The sequence below is a fragment of the Tursiops truncatus genome, chromosome 1 (assembly GCF_011762595.2).
Source record: "Tursiops truncatus isolate mTurTru1 chromosome 1, mTurTru1.mat.Y, whole genome shotgun sequence".
NCBI lineage: Eukaryota > Metazoa > Chordata > Mammalia > Artiodactyla > Delphinidae > Tursiops > Tursiops truncatus.
Window position 1 is genome coordinate 116,391,908 of NC_047034.1, and position 25,677 is coordinate 116,417,584.

At 37.6% G+C, this 25,677-nt stretch overlaps 1 protein-coding gene across 12 annotated transcripts in view; it reads left to right on the top strand.

The window, feature by feature from the left end:
• Window positions 1-2,981: 2,981 nt before the first annotated feature.
• ZZZ3 (zinc finger ZZ-type containing 3) overlaps window positions 2,982-25,677 on the top strand; it is a 138,430-nt gene continuing 115,734 nt past the window's right edge. For 9 of the 12 annotated variants that reach the window (XR_002173105.3, XR_002173104.3, XM_073788198.1 and 6 more), the window contains exon 1: window positions 3,240-3,379. Coding sequence is in view for 1 of the 12 variants with exons in the window: in XM_019919608.3 (XP_019775167.1) it covers window positions 2,997-3,379 (383 nt within the window). In the remaining 11 variants the exon portion in view is untranslated. Of the gene's footprint in view, window positions 3,380-3,918; window positions 4,046-21,398; window positions 21,497-25,677 lie in introns of those variants that run through there. The other 3 variants (XM_019919602.3, XM_019919608.3, XM_073788173.1) reach the window with 3 other exon arrangements.

Below are 25,677 nucleotides of genomic sequence, written 5' to 3' on the forward strand. Positions count from 1 at the left end.
ATACCAAAACCAGACTAAGATACTACAAAAAAAGAAAATTACAGACCAATATCACTGATGAATATAGATGCAAAAGTCCTCAACAGAACACTAGCAAACAGAACCCAACAACACATTAAAAGGATCATACACCATGATCAAGTGGGATTTATCCCAGGGTTGCAAGGATTCTTTAATATGCACAAATCAATCAATGTGATACACCATATTAACGAACTGAAGGATAAAAACCATATGATCATCTCAACAGATGCAGAAAAAGCTTTTGACAAAATTCAACATCCATTTATGATAAAAACTCTCCAGAAAGTGGGCATAGAGGGAACCTACCTCAACATAATGAAGGCCATATACGACAAACCCACGGCAAACATCGTTGTCAATGGTGAAAAACTGAAAGCATTTCCTCTAAGATCAGGAACAAGCCAAGGATGTCCACTCTCGCCACTATTATTCAACATAGTTTTGGAAGTCCTAGACACGGCAATCAGAGAAGAAAGAGAAATAAAAGGAATACAAATTGGAAAAGAAGTAAAACTATTACTGCTTGTGGAGATGACATGATACTATACATGGATAATCCTAAAGATGCCATGAGAAAACTACTACAGCTAATCAATGAATTTGGTAAAGTTGCAGGATACAAAATTAATGCATAGAAATCTCTGGCATTCCTATACACTAATGATGAAAAATCTGGAAAAGAAATTAAGAAAACACTCCCATTTACCATTGCAAGAAAAAGAACAAAATACCTAGGAATAAACCTACCTAGGGAGAAAAAAGACCGGTATGCAGAAAACTAAAAGACATTGCTGAAAGAAATTAAAGATGATAGAAACAGATGGAGAGATATACCATGTTCTTGGATTGGAAGAATCAATATTGTGAAAATGACTATACTACCCAAAGCAATCTACAGATTCAATGCAATCCCTATCGAATTACCAATGGCATTTTTGGCATTTTTTACAGAACTAGAACAAAAAATCTTAAAATTTGTATGGAGACACAAAAGGCCCCAAATAGCCAAAGCAGTCTTAAGGGAAAAAAAGGGATCTGGGGAAATCATACCCCCTGACTTTAGACTATACTACAAAGGTACAGTAATCAAGACAGTATGGTACTGGCACAAAAACAGAAATATAGATCAATGGAACAGGATAGAAAGCCCAGAGATAAACCCATGCACCTATGGTCAACTAATCTATGACAAAGGAGGCAAGGATAGACACTGGAGAAAAGACAGTGTCTTCAATAAGTGGTGCTGGGAAAACTGGATAGCTACATGTCAAAGAATAAAATTAGAACACTCCCTAACACCATACACAAAAATAAACTCAAAATGGATTAAAGACCTAAATGTAAGACTGGACGCTATAAAACTCTTAGAGGAAAACATAGGAAGAACACTCTTTGACGTAAATCACAGCAAGATCTTTTTTGATCCAGCTCCTAGAGTAATGGAAATTAAAACAATAATAAACAAATGGGACCTAATGAAACTTAAAAGCTTTTGCAAAGCAAAGGAAACTACAAACAAGATGAAAAGACAACCCTCAGAATGGGAGAAAGTATTTGCAAATGAATCAATGGACAAAGGATTAATCTCCAAAATATATAAACAGCTCATGGAGCTCAATATTAAGAAAACAACCCAATCCAAAAATGGGCAGAAGACCTAGATAGATATTTCTCCAAAGAAGACATACAGGTGGCCAAGAAGCACATGAAAAGCTGCTCAACATCACTAATTATTAGAGAAATGCAAATCAAAAGTACAATGAGGTATCACCTCACACCAGCTAGAATGGGCATCATCAGAAAATCTACAAACAATAAATGCTGGAGAGGGTGTGGAGAAAAGGGAACCCTCTTGCTCTGTTGGTGGGAATGTAAATTGATACAGCCACTAGGGAGAACAGTATGGAGGTTCCTTAGAAAACTAAAAATAGAATTACCATATGACCCAGCAATCCCACTACTGGGCATATTCCCAGAGAAAACCATAATTCAAAAAGACACATGCACCCCAATGTTCATTGCAGCACTATTTACAATAGCCAGGTCATGGAAGCAACCTAAATGCTCATTGACAGATGAATGGATAAAGAAGATGTCACACATATATACCATGGAATATTACTCAGCCATAAAAAGGAATGAAAGTGGGTCATTTGTAGAGATGTGGATGGATCTAGAGACTGTCATACACAGTGAAGTAAGTCAGAAAGAAAAAAACATATATCGTATATTAACGCATATATGTGGAACCTAGAAAAATGGTACAGATCAACCGGTTTGCAGGGCAGAAATAGAGACAAACGTAGAGAACAAACGTCCGGACACCAAGGGGGGAAAGCAGCGGGGGGTGGTGGTGTGATGAACTGGGAGACTGGGATAGACATATATACACTAATGTGTATAAAATTGATAACTAATAAGAACCTGTTATAGAAACAAATAAATAAAATTCATAAAAACCCCACCAGATCTCACATTCTTGGTGGCAGAGGACAGATAAATAAGGTCAGCAAGTGATAACTGTCATGAAGAAATGTAAGCGTGTAAAGACAGCAAAAGCGGCGGTGCAAGTGTGCTCCTTTGGATAGAGCGGTCTGCGAAGACTCAGATATCGATCTTTGACAAAGGACCTGAAATACGCGCCGAACGAGTTAAAAGAAATCTGGAGGAAGTGTTCCAGACAGAGGGAACAGCAAGCGCGAAGTCGTGAAGTGGATCGAGCCTGCGTGTTGTAGGAACAGAAGGAAAGCCAGAGAGGTGAGCGAGGGACCTATGCGGTGGGAGATGAGGTAGGCAGGAGCACATACAATATACACACAGATATTTTTCTACCTGAGACCACATTACTAAGGAAGGGCGGTGTACAAATCTCTCAAGAGGCCACAAAAGGCAGGATGAAACGGACTTCCAACCGCGGCGCTCCAGGGACGCCCTTCCTCCAAGGCTAGAGCCAAGTTAGTCAGCCGTAGGAGATGGACTGGGTCCCGCCCTCAGAAGACCAACCCTTGCCCAGGAGCGGGGGCGGATCGCGGGGGTGGACCTCGCCTGGGCAGCCGGCGCTGCACCGGCCGCGGTTACCAGCAGGCGGTGTAGTGAGCGCGCCTGCAGCTGCAGCCGCAGCCGCAGCAGCCCGCCAGTCCCAGCAAGGACGAGAAAGGAGGGGACCGGAAGGAGCCACTGGTGCTGCGGGAAGTGGCAGGAACGGGAGGCGGGGACCCACCTGGAAGCGCCCCAGCGCCGCTGTCGAGCTTCCTGCGGCGGCGGCCAGCCGAGCCAGTGCCGTGGCGGGGGCGGAGAGCGGCCACGGCGACGGCGCCTCCCGGAGTGGCCTGCGGTGCTCGGCCCCGCCCGAAAGGTGAGCAGGCGCTCGGGGCACGTGGTGGGGGCCAGATGGGGGAGGGGGAATGGAGGAGGAGGGATCTTAGGGATGATCGGCTTTGGGACCCGGATTTGGAACCGAGTGCTAGGAGGGGGTGGGTTGGAGGCGGCGGTGGCGACGGCGGCGACGGCGAAGCCCCCACGTGGGGCGGGGGGGCGCGCGCACGTGTGCGCGGGCAGAAGGGGGGCGGGGAGGGCTCTGGGGAGGGTGGCGGGCGCGCGCTCGCTCAGTAGTGGTCCACGTGACCGGCACGCCGAGAATGTTTCCACGTGACAGGCTCGGAGGCTGGCTGAGGCAGAAGATTCCTGTGTCTGTGTAGCGCAACCGTGGTCGTCGGAGGCTTTAGGGTTGTTTGCCGCTTTTCATCTCTACTAGGGGGGTATGAAGAGAAATATAAGGCGGAAAAGACTTCCCGCTCTTTCTCTGTTATACACATTCTTTTCGTAAATGAAACCCTTTCTGAATGCCGAAGTACTGATTTCTGTGTACCGCCATGTTGGTTCTGAGGAAAACTCGCGAGATGCTAGTGGGTTTGTATCGCGAGATCTCCCGATTCTCGCGGGACCTTGTTGGCAGAGCAGTTGTCCTGGATGGCGGAGCCCTGGGTTCCGGGGGCCTGGGACCCGCAACTCTTTCTGCAAGGCAAGTTGCGAGGGAGGGGCCGGGGGCAAGTGCCTCTTGGTGCCGGGAGCCGTGCTGCGTCATCTTCCTGTAGTCTTGAAGGGAATACATTGACCCAATTGAGGCGACACGATCCTCCTCCCCACCCCCCTGCGGGCGCTTCGCCACCTGCAGAAGCCACCCCTCAGCCCGGGCTCCTTCTCCCCCGCTCAGTGATAGTTCCTCCCCCGTCTCACTGGAAGTACGGAGCCGTGCTAGCACAGACGTGAGGATTACATTGGATACCGTTCCTCTTACTTACAGACGTTCTTGTCAGTTTTTCCCCTTGTTACAATTTTCTGAAGAATTCCAGACCTGTTAACCATTCTGTCGCTTGTTTCTGCTGCAGAACCTTTCTCCACGGCCCCTTCTCAGACGCTTAAAATAGAACGCATTCCATTTTTTCTCTCTGGGCATCAATTACTCACATTTATTTGGTCATTGATAACTCCCTCATCACTCTAACTTTGTGTTTACTATAACTTTTGGCAGTATTTGGAGGGGTCCTTTATATCTCTGACAATACCTGATGTCAGAATAAAACCATTCTTTTAATTTTTTTGCTACGTGCCTATTAACCCATAATTATCGATAAGTTTTTTTTTCCGACAGGATTTTGATTACTATTGTTATGAGTTTGCCATCTTTGTTGTTCAGGGATGATTGATTTAGTTTACGTATTTAAGGCAATAGTGGAATGTTTTAAGTCGAATTTAAAAGCAAACTAATCTTCGTAAACTTTGATGTCAAAACTTGAGTTCAATTTTTCCTTAAATGAATTTGACGCAAGATTAGTTTTTCTCCAACCCGTCAATGTTTTATCAAAGATGAATTTATAGTATACTTTTTTTTTCGTATTTTTGAGCAGTCTGGATTTATTTAGTATTCGTAGTGGTAAATTAATCGCAAACTAATCAGATAATTAGGTAATCCGGTCATAATTTTTTTTAAACTACAAACGTGTTATTTTCCTCTACACTTAGTACAGAGAAAAATAAAGGGTAAAATTCTTCCTGTTACATTCTACCAAGTTGCCTCCCTCAGTCCTAAATCTCTGTAAACACTCTTAGCGGTAGCTATGTATTATTCCAGATATTTTCCATGTGTTTTATTTTTTTTAACAAAGAGGAGGAAACGGAGGGGTGTTGTTTTAAGATACTCTGTCACAACATTAGCAATCAGTAAAATTTTTTCTGCTCACTTATATTTTTATTTAGTGGTTTTTTGACTCATGCATACATGCTTTAAAAAAGTAAATTTTTTGTACAGATATTTTGGTGGTATAGTTTTGTGAAAATAGCTTGAGTGATAGCATTATTTTTACTGTAGAGTGGTATGCTGGTTGTTCTGTACAAAAATAAAGTACATGTGAAATAAGATTTAAAGATATAAATGTTTTGTCACTTGAGTTTTATATTTTTATGTTTAATAGTTGTGCTGTCTATTTACATTTATATTTCTGTGTTTATATTTCTTGATAACTTATATATTCTAAACTGTTACCCAAGTGTGTATATCAGAGTTTTCCAGAAGTTTAAAAAGTTATCAGCTTAAATAGTTCTCAACTGAAGAGTGGAAGATACATCAGTAGTTAATACAGACAAACATCAGTAGTTAATACAGACAAACATACATATACTCAAAAGTTGCTAAGCAGCATTTTGTGATTGTTTTTTGTATTTTTCCCTCCAAACTACCAGCAATATTATTTATCACACTTGTCACGTAAAAAAAGTGACCACTCGTTTTGGTCACTGTAGTTTTCTCTTGTAATAGTTAAAGTAGGAATGTTGGGGAATAAAAGTGAGTGTTGAGAGGTGAGATGTGGGAAAGAGGAAAAGGAGACACGGGAGTGTGTATAGGTTGATATTGAAATGGAATTGGAGAAGTTGCAGAGAAAAGAAAGGATGGTAGAAGGTTGACAGAGCCATGGTCCAAAAATAGTCTGTTCATGATGGCGGGAGGGTGACTTGAGTTGACCAGAATTTGGAATCAGTATGTGTGGCAATTTTTTTCCTCTGAAATAATTTTTTTTAAACAGGTTTCAGCCCACCCCCAGATGTGCTTGATATCACCTGTCCCCCCCCCCCAAAAATAAAATCAACTGAAGTTGATGTTTAATCGGAACTTTGTGAATTCTTTACTTATTTTATGTTTTTAGAAGTAGGAGCTTGTGAAAATAACAGTGGATTCAAAAGATCACAGTTCTATAATGGCCTTTGCAAACTTTACAAAGTTTTGCTTGGGAATTGGGCCTTGAGAGTTGTCATGTGCATCTGATCCTTGTAATAATATATGTTACTTATTCGTACAACTTTGTTTTATAAACTGTTTTTGGTAGAGGATCTTAGGAATTAGCAAACTTTTACAGACACTAAAATACCCATATACTGGGTAGAAATACACTGAGACAATACAAGAAGAAGAGAAATATATTTTATGTGAGTTGAGTTTTGCTTGAGTAAAAACCAGAAAATTTTATTTTCCTCTTTCTCAGTTATTACTGTCATAGAAGTGACCTATGAGAGCTAATGAGCTTCAGTAATCAGAGGATATTAACAAAAGTGATAATATGATGTCCTCACTTGGATTTTTTTCTTTAGATATGACACAATGCTAGTTTCCATAGACCTGTAACTTTGTAACTATATAGTGTAATACCTATGTTACATATTAATTATATGAAGAATGTACATTTTATTTCCTGCCTCTTCCTGAACCAGTGTCCAAGACAGATTACAGGAAATTACTTGACCAGAAATATCAAATACGTGCAGGTGCTTTTTTAAACAATCTGCCATTTCATATGAAAATTCATTGTCAGTTTAAGTACAAGGAATATTTGCTGGAAGTCTTTGCATGTTTTTTGTTTTGTTTTGTTTTTTGTTTTTTTGGCCTTGACAGTGAAAGCGCAGAGTCCTAACCACTGGACCACGAGGGAATTCCCAGTCTTGATTTTTAAAGTACTATTTAATATATATGTGGTATACACTGTAGTGCAGTTTTCTATAGTTAATATCCTGATAACCACTGTAATTATGCTTTAAAAAACACTATGTGTAAATATTTCCCAAAGTCATAAGTCTTGCCTTCTAGAACCATGCAGTATGGACTTTGCTATTTCATTTGAACTTGTCCTTCTCACTTCTTTCCTTCTTTTTCTTTTCATCTGTTATTTCTCAGCTTACTTAGGTAATTTTTCTCTGGTCAGAGACAAGTGAGTTGAGTAACTTTGAGAAGACTATCAAACTATTCAGTTATTATGATTATTTTGGAACTCCAGAATATGTGTAAGTTGCAGTTAGTAATTAAACATTTTTTGAGTGATTGTGATTTTAGTCATTTCAAACAGCAGAGATCCTGAGGCTTCAAAATAACTGTAACCAAGTATAATAAGCCTATGAGCGTTATTCAGAAACTACTAACTGGAGTAAATAACTTAACATTTTGCAGCCACAGCAGGGTTGGTTATCTGATTTTTCAGCCCACAGATTACAATTTGCAAGGTTGGCCATTGGAGTTAGGCACACTGACAACTGAAATGTCATCTTATTTCGAGGCTACTGAAGAACTATTAAAAAGTATATGGAACTATAAAAGGATAGTGTTTTAAGGCCATTTCGTGGAGACATACAGTTCTATAATCATCAACTTCTGGGGGAATCACAATGTTGTAGAGTAGTATAGTACATGGTCTGTCACAGTGATGATCTTTTTTTTTTTTTTTTTTTTTTTAATATTTATTTATTTATTTGGCTGCACAAGGTCTTAGTTGTAGCATGCGGGATCTAGTTCCCTGACCAGGGATCGAACTCAGGCCCCCTGCGTTGGGAGCGCAGAGTCGTAACCACTGGACCACCAGGGAAGTCCCCACAGTGATGATCTTAATCATAAATAAACTTTTACTCTATGTACTGTGTTTAAGGAATTAAGAAATTGGTGTCTTTTTAGAAGACTCTTATAAGGGTAAACATTTTCAAAGCTTTTTAATAAATTCATTTCAGTTTTCTAGAAAATTCACTTAACAGAAGTCATCTGATACCCCCCCCAAAAATGGGGCTGCTGTGTGTGGAATTTTCTTTGTTTTATTTTATTGCTTTTATCTACTTATTTCCTTATTTAGTATTTCAAGGAGTTGCCTCCCAAGTAAGACTCTATTACATTTAATATTTGATATCAGTAATAATTAACCAATTGGCTAAAGATAAGCACGTTTGTTGATGAAAGAATTTTCAGAGCAGATAATTAGAATTAGTAAATGACCTGTCTGTGAATCAGTTGTATAGTTCTGAATCCTGGTAGTGAGTCTCCATCCTTAGCACAGATGAATGTCCAGAGGTGAGAAATGTTTCTTTTTGTAGTAGATTTTGTTTGTTGCTTTGCTTGCCTTTTCAGTCTCTTTTAATATGTTAATTTAAACCTTATGCGCCCTTCAGTGGTAGAGTGATGGTATATAGCACTTGATTTAGGTATTAAGTGTGTATATTTGTGTGTGTTTTAATGATTTTGATGGCTGGTTTGAGGATTTTGAATCTTGGGAATTAATATAACCATATTAAAATTTTGATGTTATTTCTTCTATTATTTAAAATATATCTTTTACATGTTTACAGATAAAACATATTTAATTTCATGTCCTGCTTTTAACCTAATGTTAGGTAACATTTTCCCATTCTAACAATGAGGTTGTTTTTTTTTTGTTTTTTTTTTGTTTTTTGCGGTACGCGGGCCTTTCACTGTTGTGGCCTCTCCCGTTGCGGAGCACAGGCTCCGGACGTGCAGGCTCAGCGGCCATGGCTCACCGGCCTAGCCGCTCCGCGGCATGTGGGCTCTTCCCGGACCGGGGCGCGAACCCGTGTGCCCTGTATCGGCAGGCGGACTCTCAACCACTGCGCCACCAGGGATGCCTCACAATGAGTATTTTTAACCATCATTATAAGTGGTTGTATGATGTTCCATGTGTAGATGTATATCATTCTCCTGTTCTAGTTTTTTGCATAAGAGTGTGAAGAACATTTATATATAAGGTGTTTCTTATTTATAGTATTATCTTCTAGTATATTATAGGTATAATTTTTAGGTACATTTTAAAGGCTCTTAAAGTCGTGTCACGATATTTGTCAAAAGGATCAATTTATATCCACATTGGAGTGGCTGTTGGCCCTATACATCAACATTAAGTATTGTTTATAAAAACGTAATACGGGGGGTTTCCCTGGTGACACAGTGGTTGAGAGTCCACCTGCCGATACAGGGCACACGGGTTCGTGCCGCGGTCCGGGAAGATCCCACATGCCGCGGAGCGGCTGGGCCCGTGAGCCATGGCCGCTGAGCTTGCGCGTCCGGAGCCTGTGCACTGCAGTGGAAGAGGCCACAACAGTGAGAGGCCCTAGTACTGCAAAAAAAAAAAAAAAAAACCGTAATAGGGGATAAGTCGTATTATAACATTTTTTTTCTTAGATTACTACTGGGGTGAAACATTATGCTTAATAGGTGTATTTCTTTTGTGAGTTTTTCAGATAAACAGAATTTTAAAATTAATATAATCAAATCATTGGCCTAATTTTGTTTTGTTTCTGATCTTACGAAATTCTTCCTTCTCTAGAAATGTAATAAATAATACTGATCTTAATACTATTTATTTTAGTTTTTCTAAGTTAGATTTAAATAAATTTAACTTTTTATCTCATGTGGCATTGGTATGAGAATGTAAATGTTTTCCTGCAAATCGGTAATTGTCTCAAGTCTATTTATTAAATAATTTTTCTTTGTTTTGCGTGTTTCATTTTTACATTTTAAATGTTTATATCTTATATTGCTTATTTTTAATCCCAAACTTAAAAAAATTAGTATTGTTTTTTAGATGATTCTTACTACATGTTTAATATCTTTTGCCCTGGTCTCTTTATTGTGTTTGTTTTCTTATCGATTTTTGAAAGCACTTTATAATTTGAGGATAATAAAAGCTTATTTTGTACAAAACAATGTTTTATAATTCCTTTTGTCAACCAAAATTTGAAATATTCTTTTCCCATATACCAGAATTAAGTAGGATTAAATGAAGCAATTTCTCCTTTCTTGATAAAATATGAAACTATGTAAAGGTATACAGTACAAGAGGCTGTAAAGAGAAAAACTACTTTGGTAGATTTTGTGGAATTAAAGAAATAAACTTCTAAGATCAACAATTTAGAATGTGTGCTTAAGGTGTTTCCCTCATTAAATAGTAATATACAACTTGACATCATATCCCTCTAAAATATTTAGGAAAAAAAGTGTTCATTTGCAGTTCTAGGACTCAAGTTCCAGAATCACAATTCCTTTGTTTTTCAACTGTTAAGAATGATGGCAATGTTGTGTGTTTACTGAAATTAAGTAATGAATCTGAGAAATTCTATGTGAGCATTCGTGAGGGCATCCATGCCAAGGAGAGCTTTTTAAATGTTTAAAGTTCTTATTGTTTACGAAGGTGTGGTTTTTTTTTCCTTTATGAAATAATTATTCAAGATAATAAAATAATTTTTTAAAAAGTGAGATATTTATACTTACATTTTAAAACTGTAATGTTCCAAGCTATTATTTTATTAAATATTGACTAGCACTTTCTGTTGGCTACAGAATGGTATGGTTACATAATTGCTAGGAAGAAAAACCAGATTAACTTTGTATGAAAACGTAATATTTGAAAACACATATGTCCTGTGCTTGGGTATTACATAAAGAGAATTGCAGATGAGGAACCAGGTGTGATGAAATTTCCTTTTACCTTGGATTGGGATGAGATTTATAAGGATTGGAACATAATTTGTATCTTTTATTTCTACTAGAATTCTGCTACCCCCTAAGGGGTGAGTTTATTTTTCAGAAGGGCACTGAAGTGGTCCAGGAATAGCAGTTGCTAATTGTGTTCTGGCATTTACTTACCTCCTTACTAATAACTTTTTTTAAAAATTGGACAGAAGTTTAAGGAAAGTAGATACTGCAGCTCATACACACTTCCCCATTAGAAGCAGATTTATGTGTTTCATAAATAGAGTGAAATTTAGCTTGGCTGTATTATAGAGGGAGGTACCAAGATTTTTTCCTCCTGAAAAAGGTGTGTGTATGTTTGTGAGATTTATCTACTGAAAGCCCTTGAGGAGCTTTCTAGTACTTCTCCATATTAACTCTCTACTCCCCACCCCAAACCTGTAATTCTTAATCTGAATGGTCTCCACTATTTTTTTTTTAATACATTTATTTATTTATTTATTTTTGGCTGTGTTGGTTCTTTGTTGCTACTCATGGGCTTTCTCTAGTTGTGGCGAGCGGGAGCTGCTCTTCATTGTGGTGCGCAGGCTTCTCATGGCGGTGGCTTCTCGTTGCGGAGCACGGGCTCTAGGTGCGTGGGCTTCAGTAGTTGTGGCATGTGGGCTCAGTAGTTGTGGCTCGCCGGCTCTAGAGTGCAGGCTCAGTAGTTGTGGCACACGGGCTTAGTTGCTCCGCGGCATGTGGGATCTTTCCGGACCAGGGCTGGAACCCGTGTCCCCTGCATTGGCAGGCGGATTCTTAACCACTGCGCCACCAGGGAAGTCCCTAAAAATTTTTAATGTTGCTTTTGCAGTAATACGTTTCATTTCCTGAGGGAGAAATTCCCGCTCCGCTTTAAAAAAAAAGTAAATATGATTAGCATATTAATACACACAGAAAGTTCTCCTAAATGTACAGTTCAGTGAATTTTCACAATATGAACACACCTGTGTAATTATTACTGAGAAATAGAACATTATCAAAACCCCGGAAACTGTCTTGTGCTGTATTGTGGTCATTAACTCCCCACGCCCATGAGAAATCACTATTTCGATTTCTAGTACCGTAGAATAATTTTGTCTGGTTTTTGAACTTTAACTTCCTTTATAAACGTTAATGTATTGTTATCCTGTTTTGATATAAGTAACTTGAGAAATCCTAGAACTTGATCTAGTTTATACTTGGACATCTCAGCACTTAGACATTTTTCTCATGGTATTCATAGTTTTCAGGAACTCTAGAAGGGGACATCAAAGAACCACCTTCTTTGCTTTCAGATTGTGTGGTATACCCTGTTTGTGTTTTAATGTTGTTTGGGCAAACAGGATGCTTTTAATTTCTGTCATTGATGGCCTTCAAGAGTACATCACCTTTTTTTTTTTTTTCCTCCTACTTAAAAATTTTGTTTTGAAAACTTTGGTATAGCATTCCTGACCAGCTAATGGCTTTTTGGACTTTTATCCTATGAGTTGGCAGCTTTTTTTTCATTCTTTGAATTCCTTTCAAGCAGTGATTCCCATTCACATTTTTATGACAGCTATCCTGTAGTATCTGCTGTTATTTCAAAGAATGTCGTGAGTACCCACCCCTCCCTTTCCCTCCCCTCTCATAAAAAGTCTCAGGTTAAGTCATTTTACTTTTAAAATATTTATTTTGTATTTATGAACATTATAACATTGTGGTATACAGATTATAGATCAAATTATAGGCTACTAAAAAATTTAGTCAGCTATACCTAGTTAGCAACTCCTTTCAGGCTGGCTTCAAGTGTTAAGTGTAACTTTCTTATGAGAAATTCTCCCTTTGTACTTTCTTTTCTACCCCTCCATTTCATTTTCTTAATTTTAAAGGAAGGCATAGGAAAGATTTATTACTGTGTTCCTGCACATAGTTTTTCTTTCATTTAAGTCCCACAGTTAGCCTGGAAGATACACTTAATTTCCTTTATAAATGAATTTTGCTTGCTGTCACTCAGTAATTATTACGACCAGAATATTATAAATAGCCTGTAGCTGTCAAAATTAGGTGTTTTGTTCATGTATAATTTAAGAGTAACACGTACCTACATTTTGTACCCTAGTGCTCTTTCATTTGCTGAGCTTCTGTGGAAATTAAACGTTATACAAAAATTTAGACTAATTTCTAAAACAAATTTTTTTTTTTTTTGCCTGGATATTTTAAATGTTTGACTTTGGGCATCATGTTATAGGAGAACATCTCATGAAAAGTGAAGGAGAAAGTAATTGACTTTTGTAAAGATTATAGAGTTACCACTAAATTTGAATAAATGCTGTTCTTGGTGAATGAGTCAGGACAATTTCCAGGTTGACCTCAGGCACATTTATGGGTAGGTACTTTTCTTTCTATAGTTAGCAAAATTTCATGAAGGAAATTTTGATTTGTGTGTAACTATAAGGCAGTTCTCAAACTTTAGCATACATCATAATTGCCTGGAAGTTTTGTTTTTATTCTTTAAAAACAGTGCATGAGTGTCAGGTTTAATAGATTAGGAGATCACACAATACTAGGGTGTAGTAAGGGCACCTACATTTAAAAACAAACAAAAACCCCACAGGTGTTTCTGATGTACATCCTAGCTGAGAACCTTTGAGCATTATTTCTTAAAATATCGTCCTGGGAATTTCAGTTGGCAATCTGTTAAAGGTGCAAATTCTCTCAAACTCTGGGGTGAAACCTAGAAATCTATTTTAAACTAGCCCTCCAAGTGATTCTGGTGTGTGCCAAAGCTTGAGAACCATCCTTGTAACTCAGAAGTGGCCTTCCTTGACACCTGTCTGGGAGCTTGTTAGAAATGGAAATTTCAGACCTTCTCGATAACAATCTCATTTTAACTAGATTCCCAGGCAGTTTGAATGTATATTGAACATTGTGAAGGACAGCTCTAGATGATTTTTATTACCATTATAAAAATAATACTAATTTAAAATTATTGAACATTTGCTGTATGCTAGATACATGTAAATACTGTATTCATTATTATTTGGTCCTCACAACAACCTTGTAGGGATGTTATTTATGTATGTATGTATGTATGTATGTATGTATGTATGTATGTATGTATGTGTTGGGTCTTTGTTGCTGTGCACAGGCCTCTCATTGTGGTGACCTCCCCCGTTTCAGAGCACGGGCTCCAGGTGCGCGGGCCTCAGCAGTTGTGGCTCGTGGGCTCCAGAGTGCAGGCTCAGTAACTGTGGCACACGGGTTCAGCTGCCCTGAGGCATGTGGGATCCTCCTGGACCAGGGCTCCAACCCACGTCCCCTGCAATGGCAGGCGGACTCCCAACCACAGCACCACCAGGGAAGTCCAGGGATGTTTAGTTTTATCCTCATTTTGCAAATGAGCAAGTTGAGGCAGAGCGGTTAAGTATCTTGTTCAGTGTCACACAGGCATTGAATGCAGGGTTTAGGATATGAACTTAAGCATTCAAACTCTACTTTTGGGGTTTGAGATGCTATCATCAGGACCATTTATGTGCATGTATATGTGTCTTCCTTGTTGTTCGAGCTCCATTGTATTGACATATATTCTAATGAGTTTTTTGTGTGTCAAATTTTACAGTGGCATTTGAATTTTCTTCCAGATCTTATATTCAGGGACTGTTTTTGCTAAAATATTGTGTTTTATATACAAAAACAGAACTGGAAGTAGCTGTGATTTGAATACTTCGGTTTTTAAGAATAGAAATCACTTAAGTTTATTCATCAAGGTGTCACTTATCCAAACTCTTTGTTCCCTTATACTTTTGTTTTGTGTGCAATTGTAGTAAGGCAGCTCTTACTGGTTAGTGTTTCATTTAAAATTTTGCACAATGATAAGTTCATATATTCAAAAACTGTATTTGTTTGTTAAAGAGGACCGGGCTTCCCTGGTGGCGCAGTGGTTGAGAGTCCGCCTGCCGATGCAGGGGACACGGGTTCGTGCCCCGGTCCAGGAGGATCCCACATGCCGTGGAGCGGCTGGGCCCGTGAGCCATGGCCGCTGAGCCTGCGCGTCCGGAGCCTGTGCTCCGCCACGGGAGAGGCCACAACAGTGAGAGGCCCGCGTACCGGGGGGGAAAAAAAAAAAAGAGGACCACAGTTGTAGTTCAGTACTTAGAGGCCCCGATGTGCTGAAACTATACTTGGGGTTCATTTCAAATAAGCATGCATATTTGCAGAATAATAAATCTAAATGATGGCGTTTATTTCAAGGTAATAGTATAAGAAAGCATTCTGGTCACCTTATTAATAATAGGTTATTTTGGGAGGATTTGAGTCATATTTTTTAAGTGTACAATTCACTGATTTTTAGTAAATTTACATTGTTGTGCAACCATTTCCACAGTCCAGTTTTAGAACATTTCCATCAATCTGATTTCTTTTTCTTTTTTTGTCAGTCTCACTTTCAGCTTATTATAGATTTTTAAAAAGTCAGCTGGTGGGTTTCCCTGGTGGCGCAGTGGTTGAGAGTCCGCCTGCCGATGCAGGGGACGCGGGTCCGTGCCCCGGTCCGGGAAGATCCCACATGCCGCAGAGCGGCTGGGCCCGTGAGCCATGGCCGCTGAGCCTGTGCTCTGCAATGGGAGAGGCCACAACACTGAGAGGCCCGCGTACCGCAAAAAAAAAAAAAAAAAAAGAAAAAGTCAGCTGGTGCATTTTAGAAGTCCTTCAATATAGTACCATACTACATTATTAGTTGTAAAAACCTGTGTATAAACCTTAATCCATAAACCTTTTTTTAACTTACTTTTAAGAAATGGGGAAAAAAATTAGTGTTCCACCTCTTAGTTTCTGTTCACTCAAATCAGTTAACTGATTGGCAGGATTCAAAGTGATGTGAATGGTAGTGTTTAGGCCTAGGAAACATTCTTTCATTCACTTAATTGGCTATTCAATCGTATGAAGAGAGAATGAGGAGAAGAGAAAGAGAAGATAATTAAGGGAAACTATAGTTCCATGATGATATTGACAAATACAGAGTTCTGTTTGGTGGTTGCTTGGTTTCTGGAAAACTATGGTAAGCATTTCTGTTGTCTTGATCTGAATACCTCACAAGAATGACAGTTTTTTTTTTAAAAAAAAAAACCTTTTTCGCTACATTGTTTTAAGAATTTTGAGGATGAGTAGCACATTATGCTGAATAAGGTAGTTCAGCCACCTGACTTTTTATGTCTCTCACCCTGGGTTTTTATGATTGCATATAAGGCTCTTTTAACACAAAAATGTCTGAAAATTACGTGTGGCATAATGTAATAGAATTTTTACTTTTTTTTTTTTTTTTTGTGGTACGCGGGCCTTTCACTGTTGTGGCCTCTCCCGTTGCGGAGCACAGGCTCCGGATGCGCAGGCTCAGCGGCCATGGCTCACGGGCCCAGCTGCTCCGCGGCACGTGGGATCTTCCCGGACCGGGGCATGAACCCGTGTCCCCTGCATTGGCAGGCGGACTCTCAACCACTGCGCCACCAGGGAAGCCCTTTACTTTTAATTAAGTGGATTAATTAAACAATACATTAACAATAAAGATTATCAGCTTTTGATACATTATTCGCTGGCAGTTTAGTCTCCTGAATGTGGAAGAGAACTGCTGGTATGAAATTGATTCCGACCAACAAGGAAGAACTGTGAGGGACGTGTGGAATTAACTATTATTGAACATTTGTTTTGGGCAGGTGGACCCATTTTACAGTCTCTTCTTTGTGTTGTAGGAAAAAGAACATGGGCTTGGAATCAGACCTGGATTTAAATCCTGGCTCTAGTACTTAGAAACTCTGTGACTTTAAGAAAATTGCTTATATATAACCTCTTGTTTTCCTCAATATAAATGATACATACTTTCTACTTACATATAGTGTATAAGGCACTTGATATAAAATAGGTGCTCATTAAATCTGTTCTTTATTGATGTCAAAATGGAGACTCAGAGAAGTTTGTTACACGGCTAGTAAGTGACAGATATCTGTCTGATTTCAAAGTCCATGTTTTTCCAAAATACTGTTCTTTGTCTCCTAGATAGAAATGGAAATCATGGGAATCAGAAGTTGAGACTGTGTCACTTTGGATTTTAAATTATTAGGTAGGAATTCACAGAAAAGCAAGTTTCAGAAAGGTCAGAAGAAAGATTGGTAATGACCACAGATGATGTAGACAATATTGATAGAAGGCACTTAAAAATGAAACATGTTATTTTAAAAAATGGAGCATGTATTAAAATTACAAAAAATTTCCACTGAGGGGAGAAAAATGCATGAGTCATTCAGGGAAAATATTGTGACTTTCACATAGGTAATTTCTAATAAACTTCAAAAGAAAACGTATCAAGAATACCTGCATTACTAATGGTTTATAACTGATGGTTAATACTAAAATGTGTCAGTAGGAATATGGGGAGGCTAGAGCTCTGAATGAGTTAAAGTTTGCAAAAAATGCTTAAGCCAACAAGGGAGGGCTTTAGCTAAACTCAGCAAGATAAGTAAGGAAGAAAGAGACCCATTCATTGGGGAGATATTAAATAATGACAACTACTCAAATCCTGTTTTACTTCTCTTATGTCTAGGAAGATGACTTTCATACTGGAAGGGACACAACCTTGTTTAAAGAGGAGACTATTCCATGATTGTTATGTGGTAAAGAGCACCTAGTTTCATTAAATAAATTTAGATCTCTAGTTCTCTAGTTCTCTAGATCTCTAGATCTCTAGTTCTAATCTCTAGCAATGAAGCATCATTGTTTCTTGATGTCTGTGGCTGCTTTTGGGTGTAAAGAAGACCATTTACAAGTTTTGGTAAAATAATATTGAGTAGTTAACAAATTAAAAAACTTGTCTTTTAAGTTCAACTTATATATTTTATTACTCTATTAATAAATTGAGCAAGTTTCATATAAACTAAGAATATTTTTGTTATCCTGGGTGGGGGGATGACACTTTGATTACTGTATCTTAGTAATTCTTGCTGAAGAGATTAAATCTCCCTTAAAACACACTTTCCAGGTAAAATGGCTTTTGTACTTGTTTTCTTTTTCTGTAATACACTTATATATTTGCATGCCTTGCTCCCTCATTTCTTAGGTTCAAATGTCACTTGGTCTAGAGAGGTTTTCCCTGATGAAGGAATTTCCAAGGGGCATCATTTACATAGACTTCCCTGCGAATGATGCTTACTGGTGTGACCCTCTTTATACCATCTAAAAGAGCACTTCCTCCTTTCAGTTTCCCTGGTTTATTTTTCTTCACAGTAATTATCATATTTGATATTTATTGTTTGCCTCTTCTCATTAAAATATGAGATCCACGAAGGTTGAAATTGTGTTTTCGTAATTCACTGATTTATGTTCACTGATTTAATTCTCAGAGCTTGGAACAATGCCTAGTTCATGGTGTATGCTCAGTGATTATTTGTTGAATGAATGACTTTATATTGTAAAGTACTTGGAACAATGTTGAGCACTAGGAAAATGCTCTTTGAATGTTAGCTGTTAGTAGCACTACTGCTGCTGCTTAACTTAATTACATTCCTTATATTTACACATTAATTATACTGGTTTTTATTTTATTTTTTTAGCACTTTATATACCTTACAGAGTAAATGTAAAATTTCAACAAGCAGGACTTTCCCGAATACTTAAAACTCCTTTAAAATTAATAAGTGGAACTTATAACTATAGTCAGTCATAATTTCTCTTAAGCATTCCAATATTGCTTATTAACCAAACCAAATACTTTATACCTTTAAACTTAATGTCCTAAGGCTGAAGTCAGTTACTATTTTAAATTTAGAATTATAAGACTGTCAGATTCTATAATGTTAAAGTTCTCTTAAACACTATAAAAACTTAAAAAATACATAGTTGTAAACTTAACATGGAAATATTAATATTGTGGGTTTGATATATAATACTTAAATTTTAGTAGTATTTAATTCTAATTCACCTTTGCAGAGAGTCTGTTACTTAAGGGAATAGTTTTGTTGTCTCAAGCAAGTTGAAATTTCTGTGACACAGTTTATGAACACAGACCAGTTACCATCTCTTGACTGGCTGATTATCAACCTGACATTGATTGGCTTCAGAAGCTGCCTTTGTCCAGGTGGTTTTTCTCATTCCGCACACGGACACATTGAACCTTTAACAAAAATCGTGATATGATAACAGTGGAACTTCAAGACAATGTCTTTTGGTTTCTTTTCCATTCAAGTTTAAGGCTTTTTGTAACTGCCTTTTAATTCCATTGCCTGATAAAGTTCTGTAAACCCCACCCAGGTTGTTTCACCACTTGATTGGATTCCAAGAATTCATTTTCTACCTATTTGGCTAATGCCACAGGTTTTAGATCATTTAAATGACACAAAGGAACTGAGAGAGATGTTGATAGCTTTTGTTAATTTGTGGTGAGTCAGAGTATGCCAGAAGATTAGAAACAGACAGTCTTATTTAAAAAAAAACAAAAAAAAAAGAGTAGTTTTTTAAATCATTTTCCAGTCCTTGGAGGTAAGGTAGAGAAATAGGCTAGTTCATCAGCATTAAGAACGTTACATTAATAGGTGTAAAATAACCTTTCTTAAATACTGGTACAGAGGGATTTATGTCAAACTTAAGAGATATATCTAAAAAGGCTTTTTTTGTCCTTGTCTATTTTAATATTTTTATTAATACTTCGCATAAATATACAGTTGTGCTTATTTTCTGAACAACTCAACTGGCAAGGATAGATGACTAAAAACAGCTTGCAAAATTTTGTCTGAAATCACAGGCAGGAACCTATAGTTTGAGTTACTTAAAAGTGAAGAATTTCTGAAAAAGTATGGAATTCGATTGAAAAAGTTCTCTGAGTAGAATTCTATTCAGTTCACCAATTTTAAGGAACTGTACCAGAGAATAAAACATGAATTGCACTGTTCCCTCAAGGAGCCTGTAATCAAGTAAGGAATATACACACATCAAACTATACATTGTAAATTCTGTGATAGAAGATTTAAGTGTTATGGGAACAAAAGAGAGCATTTAATTCTGATGGATCACTGAATTGGGTTTTGAGGAAGAAAAGTTTTCTAGGAGTTGAAGATGGGAGAAAGTCATTGTGGTGTTTTGTTTTGTTTGTTCTTTTTTTTTCTAATTAGGGGACTGAAAAATCAGCCAGGGCTCTGTTTATTAAGACATATTTGTGAATAGATAAATAATACATTGGAATGGGAGATTAATTAGGCTATTACAGTTGTTTAAATGGGGTGATGATGGCCTGACCTGGAGCAGTAACAGTAGGACAGAAAGAGTAGAAGGTTTTTTTCAGGACATTTCAGAAGTAGAAGAAGTAGGGTTTATTGATTGTATACTGATGGGAAAAGGAAAGAGTTAAGATGTCTCAAAGTTTTTTAGTTTGGGTGATTAGATATATGTCCTTTAGATTGTTGACATAGAGAGGAGATAGTTTTTTGGAGGTAGAAAGAAAATGACTAGGGATTTGTACTTGTTGACTACAACTACTTTTGGGATATCTAGATTGAGAGCTCAGAATATGCCAGTCTGAAGTTTTGGGTATTGGTTGGGGCTAGAAATATAAAACTGTTTATAGATTAAATTTATCTGAAAGAGTTTGACTTCAGCTATGGAGAGAGGGTTAGAAAGGGCGGGACATGTACATTTTGTTGGGAGCAGAGAGGAGTCACATTGCATGACAAAATGGAGGGGGAAAGCCTTAGAAAATTTATCTCAGGTAGGAGGAAATCTAGAAGGAAATGAAGGTCAAAGATGGGAGTTTCAAAGGAAGGAGAGAAGCGATGACTTGATTAAAAGCTCCAGGGTGTGGCTACTGAGAAGAGAAACCTTTGCAGCTGGGGGAAGAACTAGCTGGATTTGATAGAGAATTTTAGGAGTTTGGTTTTGCATAATCTCAGAGATCCAACAGTGTGAGTTGTTTAAAAAAGAACAAAACAAAACAAATGAGGTACCAGGTTGTATTAATGGGATTCTGTCCATAATAAGGGATATACTGTAATATGTATTCCATGTTGGTTAGAACATGTTTACAATGTTGGCCTTGCTTTTAGAAGCTGCATTTTAAGAACAGTAAATGAAAAATTGAATGTGTCAAGAGGAGGGTAACCAGATGATGATGAAGTGTCTGAGAACCTTTGAAGGAGTTTGGAGTGCTTACTGTGGAGAAGGGATGACTTGGTTGGAATGGGTGGAGAATGGAAAGCAGCAGCTATTTTCAGGTAGTGAAGGGCTGTAATGAAGTTTCATAGAGTGGAACTAGATCCAGGTATACTGCCAGACTTTTTTCCTTAACTGAGATATTCTTTTAAAAAAATCACAGTTACATGATCAAAATCAGGAAATTTAACATTAATATAATATCTAATTTATAGTCCATAATTAAATTTTGTCAGTTATCCTAATAATTACTTTCATCGCTTTAAGATCAAGGATCATGTGTTGTATTTAATTATTCTGTCTTTCTAGTCTCCTTTAATCTGGAACAGTTCCTCAAGTTTAGGCCCATTATTTTGTTGAATGTACCTCAGTTTATGTTTCTGATGTTTCCTTTTTTTAGATTCAGGCTATATGTACTGATACCTTCAATTCCAGTCACTGCAGTGTGTATTCCAGTTTTCCACCCTGATATATTTGTAACTCTCTTCTCCAATAAAGGTAATTAAAAGGTTTTTTTTTTTTGCATCATGTTTAAAAGTACCCTGTTTCCACTTTGAACTGCTCAAAAATGGAGAAGGGGATATCTTGTGAGTTTAGAAACTCCCCTGAATTGGATAAAGGAAACTGACAACATTCTACAATGATCTCATTTTATTTATATGATAATTATCAATATTAAGATTGGTATGCTTTCCTCTTTTATACAAGAGAAAATCGCTCCTCAGAGAATTGTAGTTTGTTACCAAATATCTAAATATAAAGTTCATATTCATTTTCCTCTGAGTGTCAAAAAAGCTGTTAGGGTGTGTCTTCAGGGCTGAATAACGTCTGAGGGTGTTTTCAGTCATTTCATTGGAAGTTTACTTTTTGTATGTGTGCCATTGTTAACTGCATGCTTTTCTGGGTGATTTTTATGAGGGGATCTAGCGATGTTTTTTTTTTTTAAAGTTAAAACAATTAATGCTCAATTTATTGATGACAAATTAGGGTGGCAAATGCACTTAGAGTACATATGGAATTTGAGTTCCTGAATTTTCCCAGAAAAGTTTTTATAAATGAAAAATATATGTTTTGTTTATGTTGTATGTTCATAAATGTGTGGTTCCTGTTGGAACAGCTATTGCTAGATATAAATTGGAAGAAATGGAGATTAGCCCAGAATGATTGGAACCTTGGATTTGGTCACAATGATAGTATAAAGGGAAGGGAAGAAGAACGATAGTTGGGCTCTAAAATAATGGGATAGAAGTAATTGTGGCCTGTTACTTAAGAGGCATACCTTTACCTGCTAGAAAATGAAATGTGCCTCTTCATTATTATTGGTCCCTATTGATACATCTCTACTGTAAGTTTATTCTTCTAGCTTCTTGTTTATAGGAGTGTTAATTGCAAATGTAATAAACTTTTTCAAAACCTTTTTGTTGAGGTATAACATAAATACGAAAAACACATCATCATTAAGTATAAAGGTCAGTGAATTTCCAGAAACTGAACCAACAGCTAGATCAAGAAAGAGAGCATAGCAGTACCTCCTTTCTTTTCTTCCTCCCTCCCTCCCTTCCAAAAAAAAAAAAAAAATATATATATATATATATATATATATATACACATGGCTGCACCAGATCTTAGTTGCAGCATGTGGGATCTAGTTCCCTGACCAGGGATTGAACCCAGGCCCCTGCACTGGGAGCATGGAGTCTTACCCACTGGACCACCAGGGAAGTCCCAGCAGTACCTCCTTTCAGTCACTTTCTACTTCCCCATGCCAAGGGTAACCTTTATCTTGACTTCTGATAGTATAGATTAGTTTCTCTGATTTGAACTTTATGTAAATGATATCACATAATGTTAATTTTCGAAAGATTTTAAACCTAAATGTTTTTACTACTTTTGTTATGAAATCATATAATCATAAAAGTTTTATCCTTTCACTTCTAGGGAAAAGATTATCTTTTATATTTGTATGATTAGTTTAAAATGTGAGTCTGCGCTAACTTTTCCATCGATTTATAGAAATTTTCATAGCTCTGTATGGTGAAGTTTATGCTGACATTTCTGGAGAAATGAACAAAAATTACATTAATATATTTCTTCTGGATAAAGATAAAACTTTTTTTAGTGAAAAATAAAATCATAAGTGGTTTAGTTATAAAGCAGGGTTTAATTTGGAATATCCAATTTAGGTGTTTTCTATAAGATTTTGATGAACATACTGATTGGGAAAAGGGGTATTATTGTAGAAAGAGAGGTATAAAAAGATAAAGGACGTTAATGTTATCCAGCGCAGGCCCATCCCTCGTCCTAGGGGTGGAATATATTATCCAGGCTAAAGCCGGATCATCTCACCACTGGCCAAGTGATTGGTTCATGAGAGATGAGCACATGACTGAAGTTAGTCCAATCAGAGTGAATCTCAAGGCTTTACTGTTACTGGAGTGTAAACTCAATAAAAGTAGGGACCTTCCTTACCTGTCTTATTTCCACTGCTTCCACAACATCTAAAACAAAGTAGATACTTAATAAATATGTTTGAATGTTAAATATCCAAAAATGGAGCTAAAAGTGGAATAAAAACTGGATTTTAATGACATCGAATTCCTGTACCTCAGCTAAATCTACCCCTAGGTCATTCAGTTACTAAGTCAGTAATTTTCTTTGTTTGCTTATACCAGTTTGAGTTTGGATTTCTCTCACTTGAAACCAACAGGTAATAGGGAAATAGGACAGGAAAAAAAAAAAGGTAAAAAGGCTTTAGTGATAAGCGTTTGATATTAAAACCAGAAATTAGACGTGATAAAGGAGAACAGCATAAAACTCTATCTTTTAGTAGGGAAGCTTGATGACACTTGACATCTTCTTTTTCTCCCCCGATGTCCTGTGTTTCTTGGTAAATAATCTTTTACACTGGGGTTTCTTACAGTGGGCAGCTGGGCTGTGACCTTAAAACAATGGAGTGAACTGGCATTTGGCAGTGGTTCCTGAGAGATACCTTTAGTCTGAAGTTCTGATAATCAGCCATTTGGCATTCGGCACCTGTGTGTTTCTCTGATAAACATTGCTGCCTCAATGTCAAGTTACTCTGTGGTTTTTCAGATAAGAAAATATTTCTTAGGTAAATTGAAATACCTTAGAATCAGTATATATAACCATTCTGTAGCCTTGAGCAGAATATCAGAACGCCTTTACAGAACTTCTAGCAAGTGTCCCTTTTAACCTTTATTGATTTCTGCTATATTTATGACACGCCATCTTCAGTTTTTTGTTTTTTCTCCGAGATGTGTAGGAATTGGAAAAAAAAATTAAAATCTGAGACCTTCAGCACCACACACTTTCTTTGAAATGCAGTTTTTTTCTTTTTTAAATCAGAATATCAGATTAAACATTTTAAAATTTAAAAAAGTTGATTAGGTTTATTAGAAAATGTTAAATGGAATAATAAATTGGTTAGCCTATATCTAAAATCGTCTTTCATTAGTATACATTAAAACACTTAAAGGTACATCGAGTGATAGCAAATTATTGTAGTATAAGCAACCTTTCTATATAAAATATGCTTAATAAGGATTTTTTTTTTTTTTTAATGCGGTACGCGCGCCTCTCACTGTCGTGGCCTCTCCCGTTGTGGAGCACAGGCTCCGGACGTGCAGGCTCAGCGGCCGTGGCTCACGGGCCCAGCCGCTCCGCGGCATGTGGGATCTTCCCGCACCGGGGCACGAACCCGTGTCCCCTGCATCGGCAGGAGGACTCTCAACCACTGCGCCACCAGGGAAGCCCCAAGGATATTTTAATGCATTGTTTTGTAGTCACCTTAAATTTAGAAGTTTTAACATATTCAGCTTTATATTAACAAGTATAAAATATAAAAATATAAAAGCTTTATCTGAAAAGCAACTTGACGGTGTTCATCACAACCCTAAAAAAGTTCATATCGTAGGACCCAGTAAGTCTGTTTTAAACAAGTAGTCAGGGATGCAGAAATGTACAGAATGTACAAGGACATGCATCAAAGGGTTATTTATAATCAATAATAAAGTATCAGAAGTAGTCTAAATGTCCTAACAGAATGGATATGGTTGAATTAGGGACTGCTTACAAGGTTTTTCTATATCCATTAACAATTTTAAGACTTAACCGTGTGACATGTTAAGTGTGTGTGAGGCAGGATGTAAAATTAAGAATGTGAATGTGAGGGCTTCCCTGGTGGTGCAGTGGTTGGGAGTCTGCCTGCCGATGCAGGGGACACGGGTTCGTGCCCCGGTCCGGGAGGATCCCGTGTGCCGCGGAGCGGCTGGGCCCGTGGGCCATGGCCGCTGGTCCTGCGTGTCCTGAGCCTGTGCTCCGCAACGGGAGAGGCCACAACAGTGAGAGGTCCGCGTGCCACAAAAAAAAAAAAAAAAAAGAATGTGAATTTTGACTTAAAAAATGCACATATAATAGGAATGGAAGGGAATACACTAGTATATTAAGTGGTTGTTGAAATGGGTTAAGCTATATTTGTATTTTATATTAAGGATGTGTCTAATAATGATTGTATAGTAATTATTCATTTAACAAATAGTATTGGACATCAAGCTCTGACTAGGCTGTGGATTATAAAAGAGAAGAAAACAAAGTCCTTCTAGTGGAGATTATATGTAAGTTGTGGGAGGTAGCAAGCAAATATTCCATTGAACCTTATT